The sequence below is a fragment of the Geotrypetes seraphini genome, chromosome 3 (assembly GCF_902459505.1).
Source record: "Geotrypetes seraphini chromosome 3, aGeoSer1.1, whole genome shotgun sequence".
NCBI classification, from domain to species: domain Eukaryota; kingdom Metazoa; phylum Chordata; class Amphibia; order Gymnophiona; family Dermophiidae; genus Geotrypetes; species Geotrypetes seraphini.
Window position 1 is genome coordinate 299986049 of NC_047086.1, and position 15999 is coordinate 300002047.

General features: G+C 48.6%; 1 protein-coding gene across 1 annotated transcript in view; it reads left to right on the forward strand.

Annotated features, from left to right (window-relative positions):
* The window catches only part of LOC117356964 (serine/threonine-protein phosphatase PP1-beta catalytic subunit-like), a 168395-nt gene that overhangs the window by 64847 nt on the left and 87549 nt on the right, over nucleotides 1-15999 (forward strand). Inside the window, 1 exon segment of the mRNA XM_033936984.1 lies at nucleotides 15402-15506. Coding sequence (XP_033792875.1) covers nucleotides 15402-15506 — 105 coding nt within the window.

A 15999-nucleotide genomic window follows, 5' to 3' on the forward strand; every position in this document is an offset into this window, starting at 1 on the left:
TTCACGCAACTGCCCTTAGGTCAAAGATCAGTGCTCTAAATGAGTCCAGCCTCACTTGCGTACGTTCCAGTTTAGCAGGAACTTGGTCGTCTTTGTCTTAAATCCCTGGACAGGACGCCTCCCATGAATTGAGCACCTCCAGCCCCCTCCCATGGTTCCAACATCTTTCTCCCTTTCCTCTAGCTCCCAGCTGCAAGTCTAGCACCTCTCCCTTCCCTTCAATTCCAATCCCCCTCCCACATGGGTCTCCTTCCCCCCAAGACCAGATCAAGCACTGCATTTCCCATCTGCTCCAGCTCTGGAGCCGTCTAGCAGCCCAAGCAGCACCACCTCCCCCTGTGGTAAAAGAAAGCAAACCTGTGATTCAGTACCCGTGAGTCGGCCCTTGTATACCACTAGGAGGTGTAAGGTAGTGGTAGTTGGCAATTCCTTTCTGAGGGGTACAGAAGCATCCATCTTCAGACCAGACATGATGTCATGAGAGGTATGCTGTCTGCCTGGTGCCAAAATCCAAGATGTTACGGAGAGCTTGCTGAGACTCATGAAATGAAACCTGATGACTACTATCCGATGCTGCTCATCCACATTGGCACTAATGATACTGCCAGGTACCCCTTTGAACGTGTCAAAAGTGACTTTGTGGCTCTGGGAAAGAAGGTGAAGCAGTCAGGTGTGCAGGTGGTATTCTCGTACATTCTCCCTGTTGAGGGTAAATGCCAGGGCAGAGAAGCTTGTATCCTGGAAATGAATGCATGAATACATGGATGGTGTCATTGAGAGCGTTTTGGCTTCCAGGACCATGGGATGATCTTCCAAGGGCTGCTGACCAGGGATGGTGTGCATCTATCAAAGAAGGGAAGAAGTGTCTTCGTCAGCAGGCTGGCTAATCTACTGAAGAGGGCTTTAAACTAGAAGTGATGGGGCAGGGTGATCAAAGCTCCCAAGTGAGTATAAACCCTCATGTAAGTAAATCACTGAATGGGAAAAGAGGGCAATGTCTGGAAAGCAGTATATACTAATGCTCGAAGTATGGGAATCAAGATCCTGGATCTAGAAGCTGTGACGGAAGAAGAGGAGTTGGATATAGTGGTGATCACAGAGATGTGGTTCACAGAGAACCATGATTGTGATGTAGTTATACCATGCTTTAATCTGTTCAGAAATGGCAGGGTAGGAAGAAAAGGAGGAGGAGGAGCGTTATATGTTAAAGATCATATTAAAGTCACATAATTGCAGGATCTGCAAGGCAAGGAAGAGGCACCGTGGATCAATTTGGAAAGAAGGAATGGTGAATATATTTACATTGGCGTGATATACAGGCCACCTTCACAGACGGAAGTAGATAGAGATTTAATAGTAGACATTCAGAATATATCTAAAAAAGGGGAAGTCTTGCTAATAGGTGATTTTAGCATGCTGGATGTTGATTGGGGTATCCCTTTTGTGGGGTCTTCTAGAACACTGTTCTTCAACCGCCGCTCCGCAAAAAAATTTCTGCCGGTCTGCGCAGGGCCGGCAAGATCGAGTCGGCAGTTCAAGTTCCTGCCGACTGCCGTTCCTCCCAGCCTCGGGCTTTTAAGACAGGCTGCCAATGTCGGAGCCTTCCCTTTGTGAGTCTTGCCTGTTCGGAAACAGGAAATTGAAACAAAATAGGCGGGACTCAGAGAGTGAAGGTCCTGACATCGGCAGCCTGTCTTGATCGCCCGAGGCTATCCCATCATCCCTAAAACTTCCCAAGCCTCCCAAATTATCCTCACCCCAAACTACTTCTTTGCAACTACCCCCTCTTACTACATCCAAAGAGCTCCACCCCTAAAACTACCAATGCAACTGCCCCACCACTCCCCCAAACTGTTCAACCTTCCAAATTACTCATCCTGCACCTATCCCACTACCCCAAATTGTTCAACCTACAAAACACCCTCAGCAATTTCCCATTACTCCCATAACTATCCCTCTAACAGCTCAAACCTCTCTCCCACACCACCATTACCCCAAACTCTATCACCCCACAAATCTACTCTTTGCATTTGCTTTACCATCTGCCCCACCCCTAAACTACCCCCCCCCCCTGCAACTAAACCTAGCCCCCCAAAACACAGATACACACACATACATTGACAAGTAGGATTTATAAATAATTCCATTTGGGATACATTTAATTCATTCTACAAGGGGTGCTGAAAAGTTCTCACTCCAGCCAAGAAGGGAATGACAGGAATATAGTTCAGTCAGTGATCTGCAGGGAGAGAGCTGCAGATACAAAGGAGATGGTCAGCGTGTGCAGGAGCAAGATCCTGGGGAGCCTTCGACAGTGGCTGTTTCCCCTCACAGCAGCTCTCCTACTTGCCAGGGTAGTGATTCACCGGCAACTTCCTCTTTCCTCAGAGGCGGTAACGGACCCAAGGCTGCCTAAGTAAATCACTGCTGCAGGCAAGTACTGAGAACTGTTGGAAGGGGAGGAAGCCACTGTAGGAGGCTGGGAAGCTGCTGGATAAAGGGAGAGTTGCTACTGGACCTGGAGGGAGGTAGAAGGAGAGATGCTGCTGGGATGGGAGGAGGGAAAGGGATGGGAAGAGAGTTAATGTTGGATAGGGGGCGGAGGAAAGGGAGAAGGAAAAAAGGAAGGCAACAGCTGGCAGGGAGATTACAGGAGGAGAAGGGGGTCAGGGTGGAATGGAGAGATCAGATGAGGGAAAGGGGAGAGAGAGGAATGAGAAAGTAGAGAGAGATTGATGCTGGAAAGGGGGTCAGCAGAGAAATGAGAGAGGGATAAAGATGCTAGATCTAGTGTAAGAGAAATAAAAATGAAGAAAGCGGTTAAGCTGAAATGAATGATGTAAAAAGGAGAGAGGAGACGCAGGCTGGATGGACAGGGGAGAGGGGCATAGAAAGAAGTCAGATACATATGGAAGGGAGAGAGGGCAGACAGTGGATGGAACAAGCAGATGCTGGATTGAAGAGACAGGGCAGACGCTGGAAGGAAAAGAGTGAAAAGAAGATGAAAGCAGAAACCAGAGGCAACAAAAGGTAGAAAAAAATCATTTTATTTCTATTTTGTCATTAGAATATATCAGATTTGAAATATATATCCTGCTAGAGACATAAATGGGGACTGCATTATTCTGTTAGCATGATATTTCTGTGTAGCATTCTATAAAATCATTGGCACACGTCGCACCTCCACGTTTTCTGTAACAGCCCCTACAATCTGGAATGCTCTTCCTTTATATCTAAAAATGGAAAAAAACCTAAAAAATTTTAAAAGCAGTCTAAAGTGCTTTCTTTTTAAAGATGCTTTTAACTGAACTACTATATTTTAGCTATTAATTCTATAATGTTCCCCAGTTCCTAAGTGTTTTTCCCTTAAATGTTTCTTACTTTTTCTATTACAATTGTATTTCTCCCCCCTTCCCACATGTATCTAAGGCCTACGGGTCAATATTTACCCAGTTTGTACGGTTGGTAGTCCTGTAATTTTTATAGGAAAGTATGTTCAATTGTTATTTTTGTTTTAATGTTAATGTTTTTACTTTGTACAACGCTTTGTAGAATCGAAAAAGCGTTTAATCAAAAACTGAATAAACTATAACTATAAACTATAATAACTTGGCTTGTTCAGTTTTCTTGATAGTAGAGAGGATATAACTGGAATAACAACTGCGGATTCCCTCAGGGTTCCCCCCTATCCCCAACCCTCTTTAATATCTACCTCAGCTCATTAGGAATCCTGCTACACAGACGACATTACTATAGTGATTCCGCTAACTGCCCTAACGTCACAATTCACCAACTCCTTAACCAAATCAAATAGAGCGCTGGATGATGGCCTTCAAACTGAAACTCAACACAGAAAAAAACAAATTCTTCCTGGCATCACCCAACGAAAAGATAAAAGAAAATACAATTCACCTACAGAGCCGAGAATACAAAATTGACCAAACCATAAAGATTCTGGGGGTAACACTTTGACAAATACCTAACCCTGGAAAACCACACAAACCTACTGTTTAAAAAATGTATTTTGGTTCTATGGAAACTTCGCACTATTAAAAAATTCTAGTACAATCATCCATCTTAAGCACCCTAGATTACTGTAACATCATATACCTAGGAGCTTATAAAAAGAACCTCAACAAGCTGAGATTAATTCAGAACACTGCGATCCTACTAATCCACGGTTTAAAAAAATTGGAACACATTACCCCTTATTATCAGAAACTCCACTGGTACCCGCAGAAGCCAGTGTCCTCTTCAAGTTTGTTTGTTTTTGTTACAAAGCTGTCTTTGGGATTCTTCCAGCCTACCTAATCTCCCAGTTCTCTCCCAACGAGTCCAACAAGAGCACTCGCAGAACAAACCTATTTAATTAACCCTTCCTTGAAATCTTACCAATACAAAAAGTTTCTAGATAGAATGTTATCATTTCAGGCAGCTAGGCTAAACACATGGCTTGGAAAACACATACTTGAGGCCACTACATACGCAGACTTTAGAAAATCCCTGAAAACTCGGTTGTTTAACAAATTCTAAATTCCCATACCCAACTCTTCCTCGCCACGACCCTCTTCCACACCTTGCCCTCCAATCCAAGGTCCGAAACTAACTTATACTTTCCACCTTGAATCTCATGTACTGACATACTGTATCTTTATGTAACCCACCTGCACCCCATGTACTGACAAAATGCATCTTTATTGTAACCCATGAACTGACAAAATGTATCTTTATTGTAACCCACCTGTATCCCATGTACTGACAAAATGTATCTTTATCCCAGGACAAGCAGGCATGATATTCTCACATGTGGGTGACGTCATCTACGGAGCCCCAGCGCGGACAGCTTTTCAAGCAAACTTGATTAAAGTTTCAAGTTTGCTATGCTGCACCACGCATGTGCATGCCTTCTTGCCCACTAGAGGGCGCATGCCCACCTCGTGGTCCTCAGTTCAGTTTTTTCCGCGGAGCCAGAAGCCCTGTGGAATTTTTGCTCTTTTAGTGTTTGCCTTCTGACACCGCGTCTGAGTCATTTTTCTCGGTCGCTGTGCTTGCTTTCTTTTTTTATTCGTTCGTGTGTTCGGTAATCGTCAAAAAAAAAAAAAAAACTTTTCGTCGGCTCCGGGGGCTCCCGGTAGCCGCGGGACCTCGTTTCGTTCCCAGCTGTTTTTCGATTTCATGTCCCGTCCTTTGACGGGCTTTAAAAAGTGCACCCGGTGCGATCGGCTGCTTTCAATCACCAATCCCCACCGGTGGTGCTTACTTTGCCTGGGTCCCGAGCACCCCACCGACTCCTGTCCTCGGTGCTCGACTTTTCAGCCAAGAGCTCTCCGCCGCCGTCGGGCCAGAATGGCGGAGCTCTTTGCTGTGGACCCCGCGGCGGGGCTGGCCTCGACTTCGACTTCGGCCCCCGGCCTTGACCTCGGCCTCGACTCCCTCGACCTCGACCTCCTGCTTCGTCGAAGCCTGCGTCCTCGACTTCGAAGTCGACGGGGGGTAAGTCCTCACTTTCTTCTTCAGTTCCAGCCTCGAAGAAGCCATCCTCAGGATCCTCGACGGGGGCGGGTGGGTCGTCCTCGGCCCCGCCCCGAGCGTCGAAGTCGGGTGCCCCACGGGAATACTCGAGACCGAGGTCGCCCTCGAGGGAGCACCCGCCGGCCCCGGATCTACCGGCCATGATGGGGGTTCCTGTTTTTCAGGACTTGCTCCGGGCCCTCATTGCCTCGGAGCTGTCCCGGCGCCCTCGCGCATCTGCAGCCGGCTTCGGCCTCGAGTGCCCCGGCTTCGGCAGCCTCGGTCTCGGTGCCCTCGACTTCGGCCCCCGGAGTGGCTCCGGCCTCGACCCCGACCTTGCCCTCGACCTCGGTCGACCAGCCGGAGCGGTGTGTGCGGCCCTCGGGACAGGGTGCGGCGAGTTCGGAGGATCTCTTCCACTTCTTCCTCGTCGAGGTCCTCCCGGGCTCCTCGCCCTCGGGTCGGCCTCGGGCGAAGCGCCGGCCGAGGAAGCCCAAGCGTTCTAGGGGTTCTCCTCGGAGACGCGGGTCCGCTCCTCGCCCGACCGGGGCGGAGACGCTGCGTGTCTCGGAGCTCCGCCTCGATAATCCGAGGCTTTTCCGTTCCTCCGAGGGAGGGTTGTCGAGAGACTCCTCGCCGAAACGGAAGGGGCAGGCCTCGGTACCTCATTCCCGGGGAACTTCCCAAAGGGGTTCCTCGGGGCATAGGTGGTCCCCGACCCCCTCGAGGTCGCTCGGGGCGTCGTCGTGGGGTTCTGGGTCTGGTACGGTAGGAAACCTCGGTATTCCCGTGAGGCTTCCCCTTCCTTTTTGCGACGCGGCCTCTCGGTCTCCCTCCCTGCCTTCCAAGCCCTCCTCAATTTTCGAGATTTGTGCTTGATATGGGGAGGCCTTGGACCTTGATCTGGTGTCCGTGTCTCAATACACCAAGGAGTTTTTGGAGGAGCAGGATTTACCTTCTTCCCCGAGGGAGACTCCTCGTCTGCCTCCTCAATAAGGTCCTCCATCAGACCTTCTTGAGGAACTTGGACTCCCCTCTTACAGTCACAGCGGTTCCGCAAAAATGGAGTCGAAGTACCGTACCATCCCATGCAAGGGCTTCGAGAAAGGCACAACTGTCTCACCAGTCGTTGCTGGTGGAGTCAGGCGTTAAATGAAGTCCCAGCCTTCTAGGATCTCGGCTGTGGTCCCTCCCGGGCGGGAAGGGCGGACCCTGGACAAGTTTGGTCGCCGCCTCTACTCCAATTCCATGATGGCGGCTAGGGTCCTTAATTATGCTTTCACTTTTTCATCTTATCTGAGGCAGATGGTGAAGGCATTACCCCGTTATCATGGGGTCATGCCGGATTCCCATAAGGGGGACTTTGGTAAATTTATGGCCAACTTGTCACAGCTGCGTCTATACCTTTTTCATGCTGTTTACGACGCATTTGAGTTGGCCTCCAGAGTCTCCGCCTTTGCAGTAGCGATGCGCCGTCTCGCATGGCTCCGAATGGTTGATATGGACCCGAACTTGCAGGAGCGCCTAGCCAATCTGCCATGTGTTGGATCGGATTGTTCGATGAGTCCTTGGAGGCGGCGACCAAACGCCTGTCCGAACATGAGCGCTCCATCGCCTCCTTGGTCCGTCCTAAGCCACAGGTACCGCCACAGAAGCCATTTAGACCTCCACCGTGGCGATACCCTCAAAAGTCTACACCAGCATTCTCGAGGCCTCCGCCCCGGCGACCCCCGCAGCAGGGCAGAGGGGCCCAGCCGAAACCTCAGACACAAGGGGCGTCTAAGCCGGCGCCGTCTTTTTGACGTGATGCGCAGATGGGGGCGGGCCCCCTCTGCACTCTCGCCGGACCCCCTGCCCATCGGGGGCCGGCTGCGGGCCTTTCATTCGGCCTGGGCTATGATCACGTCAGACGCTTGGGTGCTCCGTATTAGAGAATGACACGGTGAAAAAATTGGTCCCCGTCTCACCATCCCCGTCACCGCCCCGTCCCCGTCTCACCATCCCCGTCACCGCCCCGTCCCCGTCTCACCATCCTCTTCACCGCCCCGTCACCGCCACTGCCACCTCCCATTCACCGCCCCGTCACCGCCACTGCAATCCCATTCACTTTTCTTTATTTAACGTATAAAGGAAACATTCTTTAAAACTTTAAAACTTAGTTAAATATTAGTTAATAACTATACAAAAACAAAACACGCAGAGAAAAAAATTAATTAATAAAATTCTCAAAACTGACACATTTTGATCACTAAATTTAAAATAGTTATTTTCATACAGTTTTTTCAATCACTAATCTTCCACCACCCCTGGGGCTAGCAATGCAAAAACAAACACGACATGTACTTTAAATGCTTATAATGTTAGCCTATATGGTAGACGCGGTGCCGCTGTACCTAATCGCGGCAAAGTATCTCCCTGCCGTGATTAGTATAGTGACCGCGGCTACGGCTGCAAGTCTCCCCTCCCCCCAGCGATCACGGCAGGAGGGCACCCAAACCCCTCTGTAGACCCCCCCAACTGCCTCTCCCGACAATCGCAGCAGAAGGGTACCCAACCCCTCCTGCCGGTCCTCCCAATGGCCTCCCCTAAGATCGCGGCAGGAGGGTACCCAACCCCTCCTGCTGGACCCCCCCCCAACAACCCCCCCCCCCCCGGAACCCCTTAGTCTTACTTTCCAAGTTGGACCGGACGGCCTCCTTCACCGTATGGCAGCAGCTTGTCCTCCGTCCAAATGAGGCGGGCCCGCCCCTACCTGCCCCAACCCCAGGATCCTAGGCCTGATTGGTCTAGGCACCTAAAGCCACTCCCCGCTATAGGAGGGCCTTAGGTGCTTGGGCCAATCAGGCCCTAGGATCCTGTGGGTTAGGCAGGGGAGGGGAGGGGCGGGCCCGCCTCATTTGGACGGAGGCAGGCCTGCTGGCCAGACGAGCGAGGAGCGGTCCGGTCCAACTTGGAAAGTAAGACTAAGGGTGGTGTTTCGGGATGGTGGGGTTTGTTAGGGGAGGGACCGGCAGGAGGGGGTTGGGCACCCTCCTATTGGCGATATAGGGGGCCGTTGGGGGTGGCCGGCAGGAGGAGTGGGCACCCTCCTACCAGTGAGGGCGATCGTCGGGGGGGGGGAGGGTTCTATTGGCAGGAATGGTTGATCTGACAAATGAGGAGCACGGTGAAAACACAGGTAAATTGCGGTTCCTAGAGGGGGGGACATTGGCCTCGGGGACAAATCTATTCACGTTTTTGCGGTCGGTGAAAGGATTTGTCCCCGCGTCTGCGGCGATTTGCTAATGAGGTCACCATAACCCGCAGCCACGCAGCGGTTCGCTGCGGGGATCGCTCCCCGTGTCATTCTCTACTCCGTATCATCTCCGAGGGTTACTCGCTGAACTTCTCAGCAGCGCCACCGGAACAACCGCCAGGGGCATTTCCTTGTAATCGAGCCCAGCTTCCTCTTCTACTCTCGGAAGCCAGGGCCTTGTTGAGCCTTCGGGCGGTAGAGCCGGTCCCTCCAAAACAACGGGGGCGGGGGTTCTACTCCCGTTACTTTTGGTCCCAAAGAAGACCGGGGACTTACGCCCATTTTGGACCTCCGGAAGCTCAACAAGTGCCTGGTCCGGGAGAAGTTCCGTATGTTGTCGCTTCCGGTTCTCTACCCTCTGTTGGAGGAAGGGGACTGGATGTGCTCCCTAGACTTGAAGGAAGCGTATACTCATGTTCCGGTGCATCCCGTCTTCCGCAAGTTCTTACGGTTCCAGGTGGGAGAGTTGCACCTTCAGTATCGGGTCCTCCCTTTCGGGCTGGCGTCTGATCAAGGCGTCATCCAGGGAGGGGGTTATCTCAGCGACCCAACAGACTATCATCTTCCTTCAACGTCTGGGGTTCGAGGTGAACTTTCCCAAATCGCAGCTGTGCCCTGCTCAATCCCTTCAGTTTATCGGGGCCGTGCTGGACACGGTTCGCCTTCGTGCGTTCCTCCCCCCTCCGAGGCTGGAGGCTCTGCTTCGACTGTGCCATCAGATTTCGCTGCAGCGCTCCGTCTCAGCACACCGTCTGATGATTCTACTTGGCCACATGGCGTCGACGGTTCATGTCACACCATTCGCCCGATTGCACCTGAGACTCCCTCAGTGGACCTTGGCCTCCCAGTGGCGTCAGGATCGAGACCCGCTCTCCTTTCCTGTAACGGTGACTCCTTCCTTGAGACGCTCGCTCCGTTGGTGGACCAACTCTTCCAATCTTTCCGGAGGTTTGCTCTTTCTCGTCCCTCCGCATCGCAAGGTCCTGACCACGGACTCTTCGGAGTACGCGTGGGGGGCTCATCTCGACGGTCTGCGGACTCAAGGTCTATGGTCAGCGGAGGACCGTCTTTGTCACATCAATGTGTTGGAGCTTCGTGCCATCTTTCTGGCAGCTCGAGCGTTCTGCCACCTGCTGCACGATCAGGTAGTCCTCGTAAGGATGGACAACCAAGTGGCAATGTATTATGTAAACAAGCAAGGGGGGACGGGCTCTTGGTCCCTGTGCCGGGAAGCCCTGCGCCTTTGGGAATGGGCGGTCTCCCAGAACATCTTCCTGTGGGCGGTTTACATTCAGGGAGAGAAGAATTGTCTGGCCGACAAACTCAGTCATCTTCTCCAGCCGCACGAATGGTCGCTAAACTCCCGAGTTCTGCAAGAGGTCTTCGACCGCTGGGGGACTCTTCAGGTGGATCTGTTTGCCTCCCCGGAGACTCACAAACTGCCCCTCTATTGTTCTCGGATGTACTCCCCGGACCGTCTCGAGACCGATGCCTTTCTTCTCAACTGGGGAGGGAGGTTTCCTTTATGCGTTTCCTCCTTTCCCTCTGATCTTGAGACGTGGTACATCTCAAGTCGACCAGAGCCACTATGATTCTCATTGCGCCTCGTTGGCCTCGTCAGCACTGGTTCTCCCTGCTCCTTTCAACTCAGTGTCAGGGAGCCTCTACTTCTGCCTGTTTTTCCCTCTCTGCTGTCTCAGAGTCGGGGTTCGCTGTTGCATCCCAATCTCAGTCCTTACATCTGACGGCTTGGTTCCTTTCCCCTTGACTTCGGTTTCTGTTTCTCAGTCGGTCAGGGAGGTGTTGGAAGCCCTCGCGCAAGGTCTCGACTCGGCTTTGTTATTCCCAGAAGTGGACAAGATTTTCATCCTGGTGTTCTTCGCACCATCTGGATCCGAGTTCGGTTCCGGTGTCCTCGGTTCTGGAGTATTTGTTGCATTTGTCCAAGTCTGGGCTGAAGACGACTTCTATTCGGGTGCATCTTAGTGCTATTGCTGCTTTCCATCGGCATCTCGAGGGTCGATCTCTCTCTCTTCTCCTCTGGTGATTCGTTTCATGAGGGCTAGTGAATGTTAATTCTCCTCTGAAACCTCCTCCTGTGGTTTGGGATCTTAATGTGGTCTTGAGCTCAGCTGATGAAGCCTCCTTTTGAGCCTATGACAAATTCATCTTAAGTTTCTCACTTGGAAGGGTGATCTTTTTACTTGACACTCACGTCCGTCGCGTCGGATTAGTGAGTTGCAGGCTTTTGGTGCAGACCTGCCTTTTACTGTGTTCCATTCATGACAAGGTGGTTCTTCGCACCCATCCAAAGTTTTTACCTAAGGTTGTGTCTGATTTCCACACTCAATCAGTCCATTGTTCTTCGTGTTCTTCCCGAAGCCCCACTCTCATCCTGGTGAGGCGACGCTTCACACGCTTGACTGTAAGAGGGCGTTGGTTTTTATCTTCAACGCACCGAGTCTCATCGGAAGGTTCCTCAATTATTTTTGTCCTTTGATCCTAATCGGTTGGGACGTCCTGTTTCCAAGCGCACCTTGTCCAACTGGTTGGCTGCTTGTATTTCTTTTTTGCTACGCTCAGGCTGGTCTCGAGCTGCATGGTCGGGTCACGGGACATAAGCGATGGCAGCTTCTGTTGCTTTCCTCCGGTCTACTCCGGTGGAGGACATCTGCAAGGCTGCCACTTGGTCTTCGGTTCATACTTTCACCTCCCACTATTGCCTGGATACGTTATCCAGGGAGGGACGGCCGGTTTGGCCAGTCAGTTTTGCAAAAATCTGTTTTCCTAAATTGCCATCCTCCCACCTGCCCCTTTTTTGGTTGGCTTGGAGGTCACCCACATGTGAGAATATCATGCCTGCTTGTCCTGGGATAAAGCACAGTTACTTACCGTAACAGGTGTTATCCAGGGACAGCAGGCATATATTCTCACAACCCGCCCTCCTCCCCGGGGATGGCTTCTTTGCTGGCTATGGAACTGAGGACCACGAGGTGGGGATGCGCCCTCTAGTGGGCAAGAAGGCATGCACATGCGTGGTGCAGCATAGCAAACTTGAAACTTTAATCAGGTTTGCTTGAAAAGCTGTCTGCGCTGGGGCTCCGTAGATGACGACGCCCACATGTGAGAATATATGCCTGCTGTCCCTGGATAACACCTGTTACGGTAAGTAACTGTGCTTTATTGTAAGCCACTTTCATCCCATGTACTGACTAAACGTATCTTTATTGTAAACCGTTTGTATCACATGTATTGTCAAAATGTATCTTTATTGTAAACCTCTTCGAACTTCACGGTATAGCGGTATATAAGAAATAAATTATTATTATATGTGAAGGGGAGGGGAGACAGGGATTTTGTTGGTCCGTGCTCTGTATATTTGTATTTATAAAATCACAATTGTTCAGAATATCATTCTTTTTATACTTTAATAAAATACGTTCAATATAAAATCATAACTGAAGCTTGTGCAGATGGGATCAGATGGTTTGCGGAGACAGGGTGGAAATGGTTTTTTTAAATTTCAGTCTTAATAGTTTGCCGGTCCACAAAATAATTGTTTTATTTCTGCTGGTCCACGGGTGTAAAAAGGTTGAAGAGCACTGTTCTAGAATTAGGGAGATTCTGGATTCTCTACAAGGAGAAATGTTCCAGCAGTTGGTAATGGAACCTACACGGGATGGGGGCCATACAGGACTTAGTGCTTACAAGCGTGGAAAGTGTTTCTTATGTTACAGTGGGTGATCATCTGGCACGGTTTAATATTAAGATGGGTATAGAGAGGGCTTATAAAGGTTCTAGACTTTTTAAAAATTAACTTTGTTTGGATGGGAGTTTACACCAAGGAATTATTGTCTGGATGGGAATGTCTGGAAGGAGTGGAAATGCGGTGGGCAAAACTGGCTCATCCCTGATCTACCTTTTGCACCATTTTATATTTCCAGGCACCTCCAGCTACGTAATACCTATCTGTTTGCCTTCCCCTCCCTGAAGGGCTGTATCTACAAGAGATCCCTTGATAGAACATTGTCATTCCAAGCTGGCAAATGGAATAAATGTCTAACCACCCTCATTTCAAATACGCCCTCCTACTAAGCCTTCAGGAAATCAATCAAAACCTATCTCTGACATATTTCTCTGACTCCTCCCTGCCTTGTTGTATCTCTGATAGACTTATTGCATAACTGACCTATTTCCGGTATTACCTAACCACTCTCAACTCACTAATGTAATTGAATCTTCCTACCAATGTAATTGACATTATTCTCTGTAACTTCGCTATCTATGTACAGTCTCTTCCTCTGTAATCCGCTCTGAACTGCTTCTGGTATTGCGGTATACAAAATAAAGTTGTTATTATTATTGTAAGGGCGACAAACCTTTTTGTGAGGCAAGTAAATAAAAGTAAGAGGAAAAGAAGGCCGCTTTGGTTCTTAAAAGTAGTAGCTGAGAAGGTAAGGAATAAGAGGTTAGCTTTCATAAACTACAAAAGATCACAGAAAGAGGAAGACAGGCAAAAATATCTGGAAAAGTTAAGAGTGGCTGGTCATGTAGTCAGGAAAGCAAAGATTCAAATAGAAGAAAAAGTAGCTGACATAGTAAAACAGGGAGACGAGACATTTTTTTTAGATATATTAGTGATAGGAAGAAGTGCAAAAATGGCATTGTGAGACTCAACGGTGAAGGGGAGGAATATGTAGAAGCTTATAAAGAAAAGGCTGAATTGCTTAACAAATATTTCTGTTCTGTGTTCACAGCTGAAGCGCTCATAAACATGAATAGGGATGGAGGAGTAATACACCCTGTTCGATTTTCAGAGTGTTGTGTCCATGAGTAACTAGCTAAAATAAAGGTAGACAAAGCGATGGAGCCGGATGGTGTACATCCTAGGGTTATGAAGGAACTTAGGGAATTCTGGTAGCTCTTCTGACTGACCTTTTCAATGAGTCTCTAGAGTCAGGAGTGGTACCGAAGGACTGGAGAAGGGAGGATGTGGTCCTTCTCCACAAAAGTGGAAGTAAGGAAAAAGTAGGGAATTACAGGCCGGTAAGTCTGACTTCTTTGGTAAGCAAATTAATGAGCGCACAGCCTTAGAGTGACAGAATATTCTGACCTGGTTGTTCATACGCTTCTTAAGTTTACTAAGTCGTCTGCGGTTTAGACTTATTCTACATGTGTGGAAGGCCTTCTACAGCTGGTGTGCACAAGTCCAGGTAGACCCTTATTCAGCTCCGATCTTGCTAATTCTCGCCTTTCTTCAGGCTAGTTTGGATGCAGGCCTTATAGTGGCTTCTCTTCAAGTCCATTTGGCTGGACTCTCCTGTTTCAGAATCGTCGGTTTTCCTTGGCATCTCATCCTAATGTCACTAGACTCTTGAAGGGAGCTCTTCGTGTCTGATCACCAGTTGAGAACCCTTTCCCTTCATGGGACCTTAACTGGGTATTGTCTAGCCTTGCTAAGGTGTCTTTTGAACTCCTTTGTTATGTTACCCTCTTGGACGATGCTGAAGACTGTTTTTCTGGTCGCCATTACATTGGCGCGTCAGCTTTTGGATGCTGAGGGCTTGGTATTGCAGGGGTCCTTTCCTCTGTTTTTGGAGATGCGTTTCCCTTCAGATGCCTGCAGCTTCCCTTCCTGCTTTCCGTCTGCCTTGGTCCATCCGGCAGAATCAGGAAATTGCAGGAAGGGGAGCTGCAGGCAACGTTACTGAATTACTTTTCAGTGTGACGGGAAATGTGGTTGACATCGGACTGGCATGGAGAGAAGGGAAAAGACATGCTGGGCCATGCCTAGCGTTCTGTACTCAGTGAAGGGGGCTGCCATTTTGCTGTAGCCCTTCACTGAGTGAGTCTCCATTGCCAGCAGTTCTCTTGTGGCCCAGCTGTCAGCCCGCTTGTGGGACTCCTGCCTTAGAGGGAACACTGGTAGGGACAGTTGGCCCTTTTGTCAGCTGGAAGCAGAGGTAAGCAGAAAGAATTTTAAAATCTACAAGTTCTGAGTTACATATAAATCCGACTTAAGAACAACTTTAAAAAACCGTAACTCGTTCTTAACCCAGGGACTGCCTGTATAATCGGGTTATCACAAAAGTAACACCCTCTTCTGGATTCAGCTTGGTTCTCTTTCTTTTTTTCTCTCTCTCTTTTGGTCTCTGTTGAATGGATTTGGCATTAGAACACTGGAATGTTTCCTGGGTGAACTACCTGTTATACTGATGTCAGAATTTTCAAATGTCTGCCTCTATCTGCTGATAGTGGATCTAGCAGGGCCCAAAGAAAGGAAATTAACAGGTAAGAACAAATTTCACCTTACTTGTCATAAGTGTCCTCTCAAGACAGCAGTGTTAGCTTCTTCTAATAGCTTTATATGGAATTAAGTTGATTATGTGCAAATGTGGAAACTCCAATATATGTACAGTAGACCTTTGAAGAAAATATATTTAGACTGGTTTTCATTTCAATGCCCTATCAACTTGAAAAGTTTATGGTGGTGGTAATGCTCCTCCTCTATTATTACTATATATGATGATTGAGAGTATATGACCCCTTTTCGATTATATAATTCAGGAGCTCTTTGCATTGGTTTCTTTTACAGGCAAACGACGATTTAACATAAAGCTTTGGAAGACTTTCACAGACTGTTTTAACTGTCTGCCTATTGCAGCCATTGTGGATGAGAAAATCTTCTGTTGTCATGGAGGTAGGCAACTACTACCTATAAGAAATACCCTCTCAGATATAGTCATTTATAATGCAAAATTCTTGTGCTTTGTGTAGATTAGTTTGTTTTATATAAATTACCTCAGGATTTCATTTTGAAACCTAAAAATTAGAACAATGAGAAAAATTTACATAACATGGCCCCTGGGAATTACAGCATGTTGCATATAACACTATGTAACATGTTCCTGGGCAGTGTAATTTTCTATTTGTTCATTTCTAAAATGTATAGAAAATGTTTGTTTCCATAAAAAGTTTGCAGTTTACCTATTTAAAATGTGAAAATGCCAAATTTTCATCTTTTCATTCTTATAAAGTCATAAAAAGCAACATATGAATCACAATTAACATGTATTTATAGTGATGTAATACAAAGCTGACCACAGAAGATTTAAGGCGAGTAGTTTTTCGAGATTTGTGATTATATCGTAAGTCATGAATCGGCCCCCAGATGTAGTTTCTCATCATGTTCT